The sequence below is a fragment of the Cololabis saira genome, chromosome 20, assembly GCF_033807715.1.
Source record: "Cololabis saira isolate AMF1-May2022 chromosome 20, fColSai1.1, whole genome shotgun sequence".
In the NCBI taxonomy this organism is placed as follows: Eukaryota; Metazoa; Chordata; class Actinopteri; order Beloniformes; family Belonidae; genus Cololabis; species Cololabis saira.
The window spans coordinates 18,320,234-18,329,376 of record NC_084606.1 but is presented as its reverse complement, the minus strand read 5'-3'; the positions used below and the strand labels follow the sequence as shown (position 1 = coordinate 18,329,376).

General features: G+C 44.0%; 1 protein-coding gene across 1 annotated transcript in view; it reads right to left on the bottom strand.

The window, feature by feature from the left end:
• Positions 1-211: 211 nt before the first annotated feature.
• hdac8 (histone deacetylase 8) overlaps positions 212-9,143 on the bottom strand; it is a 43,960-nt gene continuing 35,028 nt past the window's right edge. Inside the window, exon 11 of the mRNA XM_061710387.1 lies at positions 212-1,576. Coding sequence (XP_061566371.1) covers positions 1,554-1,576 — 23 coding nt within the window. The 3' untranslated portion in view covers positions 212-1,553. The remainder of the gene's footprint in view (positions 1,577-9,143) is intronic.

The following is a 9,143-nucleotide window of genomic DNA, read 5'->3' as shown; positions in this document are numbered from 1 at the left end:
TTGTCCAAACTCCTGCAGGCATGGAAACACTTACAAGCGGTCTGCTTCTATTTATAGACCTGCACCGGCATCTTCAAGGCTTTAGTACGCGCAACTCAACCTTTGGTGCTTTGTCCAATTTTGCAGGACTGTTTTATTGCCAAGTGATGCAAAAATGTGAGTAAACTTCCTCAAATTTTTCCAATTTCATTTTTTTTTTTAGGGGGGGGGGGGGGGGGGGGGTACAGGGTGAAACAGTGTAAAGCAAAAGCAGTTTTACTTCTTTAATCTGAGTTTTAAAAAAATGTATTACTGGCAATAGAATATATTTTGGTATCACAGATGAGTTATTTAGAACAGCACAAATATTTAAAAAAAAACAAAAGAAAAAAACTTACATAAGGAATAACTTTTCACCAAACAACCACAGCATTGAAGTCACTGCAGGTCGAAGTAAAATTAACCTGTTCAGATTAAATATTCTTCTAGTAAAGTTATATATTCATGTGGATTTGGTCACATTGGTCACCTGAACAATGTTAAAGACCAGGAAACCCAAAGATCTACTACCAACATCCTTGTACTGTAGACCTCACAAGACCCTGAGAGGTCTTGTTTCCATGCCGACTGGGTCAGTGGTCTCAATGCTGAGGCTGTTCGGTTTACATAGAACAAATAAAAACTCTAAAAAGTCTTAAAAGTTAAATGCAAATGTCATAAGAAAATCAGGGCAACACAGATCTGAGCAATCGAAGTTGTTGCTTGTTCAAGCACATTAGCAGGATTGAGGTGCAACCGCACTTGCAGGGGAGCCACATTACGCCCCTAAGGCAGCTGAAACGTAGCTGCAGGTGAGTTATATTTACAGTAGAGTCCTGTTGGAGGAAGCCAGTTTAGTTTCACTTTAGGTCTGCTGTTTCGACCAACCTCCTTTCAAAAGATCATGCAATGTTTGTTGTTGTCTTTTAAATCAGGGGGAAAAAAAAATCCTTCCCTGCAACAAATCCAGATGTTTCGGAGTTTGACCCGAGGCTTACAAAACGTATAACCAGCTAATTTTTAAGTATTTCTGGACAAAGTGTAACTTTTTCTTTCAGACCTGCAGAGAAACAAAAAGGCTTGATCGGTGCACTCGGGGGGGGGAACTCAGCCCGTCTGTCTGCTTTAGTGTTCATCCGTCCTGGAGGGGTCTGCGATCGCAGCAGGACCGGGGCGATCAGGAAACCGGACTCCCGAAAAACCTGCTTTTCCATTTATGTCCCACCGATGCCTCACTCGAACATACCTTTTTTTCCGGAACATGCAGAATTAAAAACATTGAACACCCCCCCCCCACCCCCCCTTATTAAACTGTTTTCCCCTGGAAACACTTGGCTAATGTTTTCCCAAACCCTCTTGTTCTCTTTTCCCCTCCCTCGCTCGCTCGATCCGGGCCTTGGGGCTGGAGGGGTCCACTCCATATTGTCTTCATTAAAGCTGCCGAGTGTCGACCTGGTTCAGAAACACGGGGCTTGTGTGCTTGTGTGTGTGTGTGTGTGTGTGTGTGTGTGTGTGTGTGTACGAGGCTGAATCTCCTAAACCACATTCTTCAAATTCCCTGTAAACAAGAGAGAGACAGAAATGAGAGGGGTGACGGTGGGGGGGGGGGGTTACATGAGTGAACATGCACACACACTCACTCACAAACACATACACACACACACACGAAAAACGAAGGACACACACCCCCTCCCCAAAAAAAGAAAAAAAGTCAAGTCAAATTTGTCTCATTGAATGAGACTAAATACACATATTAGATATCAAGAGAAACCAAAGATGGAGGCAGAATAGCAGAACCCCCCCCCCTCCCACCACACGCGCACAAACACTTGTGCCAGTAAAAATGCAAAACAACATCTGGCTGAGGTAAGCCCTGTCATTGCTGGGGAAATACAAGCATGCAAAAGAGGAATCGGTATGGAAATGACAACGTTGGGCAACATTGCAAGCTCATTTGCATCAGAACCCAGATTGGTTTCAATGTCTCTCTCACACACAGATACACACACACACACATGCACTCACTCATAGACAAAGCAAGTGTTTGGACACAATAGCTGCATTATAAAGCCCAGTCGACGGTTCACTTTTGGAAATAGTGCTGTATTGTTAATCTTTTGTTATGCTAAATAGCCTGATTGAGAAAAACAAACAGTGTGCACGCGCGCGGCGGGGATGAGTAATTGTCCTGACGCACTGAGAGAGGATGTCCTGTTTGCTGGTCATTGTGGAGCTGTCGCTGGAGTTCTGTTATCACGTTCTGCCTCCAGTGACAATACCAGCTTTATCAAAGCCGGGGCAGAAACAAGATCCAGTGACTCTGCTCCCGGTTTAGAGCATTTAAAAGGGGGGGGGGGGTGGCAATGAATTAAAAGTTAGCACATTAAAATGCAGCCTTTTGTACAGGTTCAGGTTGTGTTCAGACCCACAGATGTGTGGCTAATGCAGCATTCTTATCATTTCCAGGGGCTTGCTGCGTTGGCATGTGAGGCAGTTGGCCCTCGCGGTGTAAAACAACACATACAGACATATTTTATTCTAGGGTGCTCAAACACAATTCCTGATTCTGTAAACCTGTAGCCTCGTCCTCTTGGTTTGGTTACTTCTCACACTAAACTAAAATTAAAGCACACCTGGATGCGCTACAGGAATACATCCCATGGTGGAATATAATATCCTGCTTGTTTTAATGAAGACGGGGATCAGTGTGGATTACTGTGCTTGTGATTCTGCATATTGCTGGTGTTAATCAGTTGATTCAGAAAACTTCTTTTCACGAGCTCTAGTCTGGTGTTTTTGATCAGCACACTAGTGCAAATAATGTGTTAACACTGGACAAAACTCACCCTCCTAAGTGGAGAAACGAGCTTTAGTCACACTAGAGCTCATGAAAGCACCCTCAGAGTTGCTTTTACGTGACAATTTTTCTTTCCTGTTTGAGATCTTGAATTACATATAAACTCAGTATGCTTTATACTGAAAGAAAAATATAGAATATAGGCAAAAATAAGAAAATACACAACATAGATGTGGGGGAAAAACAACAATAATTAAAGCTGCAAGCAGCAATGAACGGGCCCTCGCACTCACGGCCACCGCCCCCCATAAGTATCAGAAATGACACCACCCACGACTTCCTATGTCAAACCATTGAAAAGTTATAGCAGAAAAAAGGCACAAACAATCAGAAGAAAGGGCGGGGCTAATTCAAGCCAATGAAGGTCAAGGACTCCATACAGAATCTGATGACACCACCCACGACTCTCTATGTCAAACCATTCCAAAGTTATAGCAGAAAATCGGGACAACCAATCAGAAGAAGGGGCGGGGCTAATTAAGGCCAACGAAGCTTAAGGACTCATTAGAGAGTCCCATGACACCACCCACGACTTCCTATGTCAAACCATTCCAAAGTTATAGCAGAAAAAAGGGACAACCAATCAGAAGAAGGGGCGGGGCTAATTCAGGCCAATGAAGGTCAAGGACTCCATACAGAATCTGATGACACCACCCACGACTCTCTATGTCAAACCATTCCAAAGTTATAGCAGAAAATCGGGACAACCAATCAGAAGAAGGGGCGGGGCTAATTAAGGCCAACGAAGCTTGAGGACTCATTACAGAGTCCCATGACACCACCCACGACTTCCTATGTCAAACAATTAAAACGTTATAGCAGAAAAAAGGGACAACCAATGACAAAAAGGGGCGGGGCTAATTCAGGCCAATGAAGGTCAAGGACTCCATACAGAATCTTATGACACCACCCAGGACTCTCTATGTCAAACCATTCCAAAGTTATAGCAGAAAATCGGGACAACCAATCAGAAGAAGGGGCGGGGCTAATTAAGGCCAACGAAGCTTAAGAACTCATTACAGAGTCCCATGATACCACCCATGACTTCCTATGTCAAACCATTCCAAAGTTATAGCAGAAAATCGGGACAACCAATCAGAAGAAGGGGCGGGGCTAATTAAGGCCAACGAAGCTTAAGGACTCATTACAGAGTCCCATGACACCACCCACAACTCTCTATGTCAAACCATTCAAAAGTTATGGCAGAGAAAAGTATTCTAGGGGGCGCTGTTGAGCCGTTAGGCCACGCCCATTAATGCAAACCATGAAATATCAAATGTATCGCCACGTCTGGCTTGCATGCAAAATTTGGTGACTTTTGGAGAACTATCAAATATGGACCAATCACATGAAGGGGGGGGGGCGCGCCTTTTGGCGTCTAGCGTCGCCACGGTAACACTTTTGAAAGAGAAAAGTAATGCGTGGTGTCGCAGGATGTAGACGCACATTTTGATGTATAACACACCTGGGGGCACGTTACGGTTCGGGCTGAATTAACTGCCGAAGGAATGGCATAAATTTTGCCAAAATGACACAATGTATTCAAAATGGCCGACATCCTGTTTGGTTTCGGCCATGGCTCCAAGAGACTTTTCTTTAAGTTGTGCCATGATAGAGGTGTGTAGCGATTTTCGTGCATGTACGTCAAACCGTATTGTGGGGCTTGAGGCACAAAGTTTTCTAGGGGGCGCTGTTGAGCCATTTTGCCACGCCCATTAATGCAAACCATGAAATATCAAATTTATCGCCAGGCCTGGCTTGCATGCCAAATTTGGTGCCTTTTGGGGAACTATCAAATATGGACCAATCAGATGAAGAGGGGGTGCGCTTGTTGGCGTCTAGCGTCGCCACGGTAACACTTTTGAAAGAGAAAAGTAATGCGTGTAGTCGAAGGATGGAGACGCACATTTTGATGTATAACACATCTCGGTTCACGATACGGTTCGGGCTGAATTAACTCTCGAAGGAATGGCATATATTGCTCCAAAATTACGCAATTAATTCAGAATGTTCAAAATGGCCGACTTCCTGTTCGGTTTCGGCCATGGCGCCAAGAGACTTTTCTTTTAGTTGCGACATGATACAGGTGTGTACCGATTTTCGTTCATGTACGTCAAAGCGTATTATGGGGCTTGAGGCGCAAAGTCTTTTCGGTCTGGACCAATCAGATGAAGGGTGGGCACGCTTTTTGGCGTCTAGCGTCGCCACGGTAACGCTTTTGAAAGAGAAAAGTAATGCGTGGGGTTGGAGGATGGAGACGCACATTTTGATGTATAACACACTTGGGGGAACGTTACGGTTCGGGCTGAATTAACTGCCGAAGGAAGGCATAAATTTCGCCAAAATGACACGATTAATTCAAAATGGCCGACTTCCTGTTCGGTTTCTCGACATGACGCCCAGAGACTTTTCTTTAAGTTGCGCCATGATACAGGTGTGTACCGATTTTCGTGCATGTACGTCAAACCGTATCGTGGGGCTTGAGGCACAAAGTTTTCAAGGGGGCGCTGTTGAGCCATTTTGCCACGCCCATTAATGCAAACCATTAAATATCAAATTTTTCGCCAGGCCTGACTTGGGTGCAAAATTTGGTGACTTTTTGGGCATGTTAAGGGGGGCAAAAAGGCCATCACTTTGTCAGAAGAAAAATAATAATAAGAAGAAAAATTCCTGCAAATACAATAGGGCCTTCGCACTGAAGGTGCTCGGGCCCTAATAATAATAATAATTAAAGCTGCAAGCAGCAATGAACGGGCCCTCGCACTCACGGCCACCGCCCCCCATAGGCATATCAGAAATGACACCACCCACGACATCCTATGTCAAACCATTGAAAAGTTATAGCAGAAAAAAGGGACAACCAATCAGAATAAGGGGCGGGGCTAATTCAGGCCAATGAAGGTCAAGGGCTCCATAAAGAATCTGATGACACCACCCACGACTCTCTATGTCAAACCATTCCAAAGTTATAGCAGAAAATCGGGACAACCAATCAGAAGAAGGGGCGGGGCTAATTAAGGCTAACGAAGCTTAAGGACTCATTACAGAGTCCCATGGCACCACCCACGACTTCCTATGTCAAACCATTGAAAAGTTATAGCAGAAAAAAGGGACAACCAATCAGAAGAAGGGGCGGGGCTAATTCAGGCCAATGAAGGTCAAGGGCTCCATAAAGAATCTGATGACACCACCCACGACTCTCTATGTCAAACCATTCCAAAGTTATAGCAGAAAATCGGGACAACCAATCAGAAGAAGGGGCGGGGCTAATTAAGGCTAACGAAGCTTAAGGACTCATTACAGAGTCCCATGGCACCACCCACGACTTCCTATGTCAAACCATTCAAAAGTTATAGCAGAAAAAAGGGACAACCAATCAGAAGAAGGGGCGGGGCTAATTCAGGCCAATGAAGGTCAAGGGCTCCATAAAGAATCTGATGACACCACCCACGACTCTCTATGTCAAACCATTCCAAAGTTATAGCAGAAAATCGGGACAACCAATCAGAAGAAGGGGCGGGGCTAATTAAGGCCAACGAAGCTTGAGGACTCATTACAGAGTCCCATGACACCACCCACGACTCTCTATGTCAAACCATTCAAAAGTTATGGCAGAGAAAAGTATTCTAGGGGGCGCTGTTGAGCCGTTAGGCCACGCCCATTAATGCAAGCCATGAAATATCAAATTTATCACCAGGCCTGGCTTGCATGCAAAATTTGGTGACTTTTGGAGAACTATCAAATATGGACCAATCAGATGAAGGGGGGGCGCGCCTTTTGGCGTCTAGCGTCGCCACGGTAACACTTTTGAAAGAGAAAAGTAATGCGCGTAGTCGCAGGATGGAGACGCACATTTTGATGTATAACACACTTGGGGAAACGTTACGGTTCGGGCTGAATTAACTGCCGAAGGAATGGCATAAATTTCGCCAAAATGACACGATTAATTCAAAATGGCCGACATCCTGTTCGGTTTCGGGCATGACCCCAAGAGACTTTTGTTTAAGTTGCGCCATGATACAGGTGTGTACCGATTTCCGTGCATGTACGTCTAACAGTATTGTGGGGGTTGAGGCACAAAGTTTTCAAGGGGGCGCTGTTGAGCCATTTTGCCACGCCCATTAATGCAAACCATTAAATACCAAATTTTTCGCCAGGCCTGGCTTGGGTGCAAGATTTGGTGCCTTTTGGGGAACTATCAAATATGGACCAATCACATGAAGGGGGGGTGCGCTTGTTGGCGTCTAGCGTCGCCACGGTAACACTTTGGAAAGAGAAAAGTAATGCGTGTAGTCGCAGGATGTAGACGCACATTTTGATGTATAACACATCTGGGTTCACGATACGGTTCGGGCTGAATTAATTCTCGAAGGAATGGCATATATTGCTCCAAAATTACGCGATTAATGCAGAATGTTCAAAATGGCCGACTTCCTGTTTGGTTTCGGCCATGGCGCCAAGAGACTTTTCTTTTAGTTGCGACATGATACAGGTGTGTACCGATTTTCGTTCATGTACGTCAAAGCGTATTATGGGGCTTGAGGCGCAAAGTTTTTTCTGTCTGAACCAAATAGATGAAGGGTGGGCACGCTTTTTGGCGTCTAGCGTCGCCACGGTAACGCTTTCGAAAGAGAAAAGTAATGCGTGGGGTCGGAGGATGGAGTCGCACATTTTGATGAATAACACACTTGGGGGAACGTTACGGTTCGGGCTGAATTAACTGCCGAAGGAAGGCATAAATTTCGCCAAAATGACACGATTAATTCAAAATGGCCGACTTCCTGTTCGGTTTCTCGACATGACGCCAAGAGACTTTTCTTTAAGTTGCGCCATGATACAGGTGTGTACCGATTTTCGTGCATGTACGTCAAACCGTATCGTGGGGCTTGAGGCACAAAGTTTTCAAGGGGGCGCTGTTGAGCCATTTTGCCACGCCCATTAATGCAAACTATTAAATATCAAATTTTTCGCCAGGCCTGACTTGCATGCAAAATTTGGTGACTTTTTGGGCACGTTTAGGGGGGCAAAAAGGCCTTCCTTTTGTCAGGAAAATAATAATAATAATAATAAAAATTCCTACAGATACAATAGGGCCTTCGCACTGAAGGTGCTCGGGCCCTAATAATAATGATAATGCTTGAATTTTAATTACTGCGCTTTCAAACGTACTACTTTTGAGGTTTCACCCATTTGGACCAAACACTGACCAGCGCGCCCACATTCCCTGATCTAACGGGCTCCAGTACCCACTGAGATGCTTCATGGGATCCTTTTAAAGCCTCTTATTGCGGCTGAAGCATGGCAACAGCGGGACATTTCCATCGTCAACGCCCTGATGGCTTTTTTTTTTGGTTTCTCCATCCTCAGCGATATATAACATTCACAATCCTGTTATTTCCAGCATCACGTTTCTGCTACAAATGACTACAGGGAACAAATATGAGGAATATGATCTATTAGATAATAATTTCTCCATCACTGAAAGGTTAAAACAAGAATTTAGAGGTATTTATATATCAACATACCCTCTCTAGTGAATAATCACATTTCCAGAGTGTAAACAATGATTATTGGGCTAAAATAGTTTTCATCCACCTGTATTAAAAAATAAATAAATACCGGTACCAAAATGAACCCAAAAGCAAAAACTGTCTCGCGTTTATCCGTATTTCCAAGTGGATTTCTACAGTTTGCATCACTTTCTGTCGTGGTTTTGTGACAGGAACCGTTTACCTTTAGGCTCTTAACTTCTTAAACGAAAGCGAGTGCTGTTTGATGATCGTCTGCAGAGATCAGCATCGTGGATTTAGTTGCAGACAGCTGTGGGTCCATTTTGGTTTCAAATCAGAAGGAGAGTGCAAGAACTTTGAAGATGTGATACAGATGAGTGACAAAAAAAACAAAATATAAACTGATAATGTCAGAGAAAATCATGACCGCAAGGAAATTTTATAATAAGCTTGATTTCTCAAATCAAAGTTGACGACTATGAGAGCGTATCTGTTAGTTTTTATCGCTCTTGCTTGGATGTTCAGCTGGTTCGCCATCTGGGATTCTTTTATCTCTTTGTTGTGCTTTTCTATCCAGATTTCACTTGAGATTTAAAAGATAAAACAAAGTATGTCTTTTGGAGGCTTTTTTCTTCTTCTTTTTTTTTTTTTTTTTTGGAAACCAGGAAAATAAAACTGCTGGTATTCAAAATCTCTCACCAATGTGCTGGCCAAGACTGGCAGGAGTTCAATCGCTGCTTATTACACAACAGCGCACA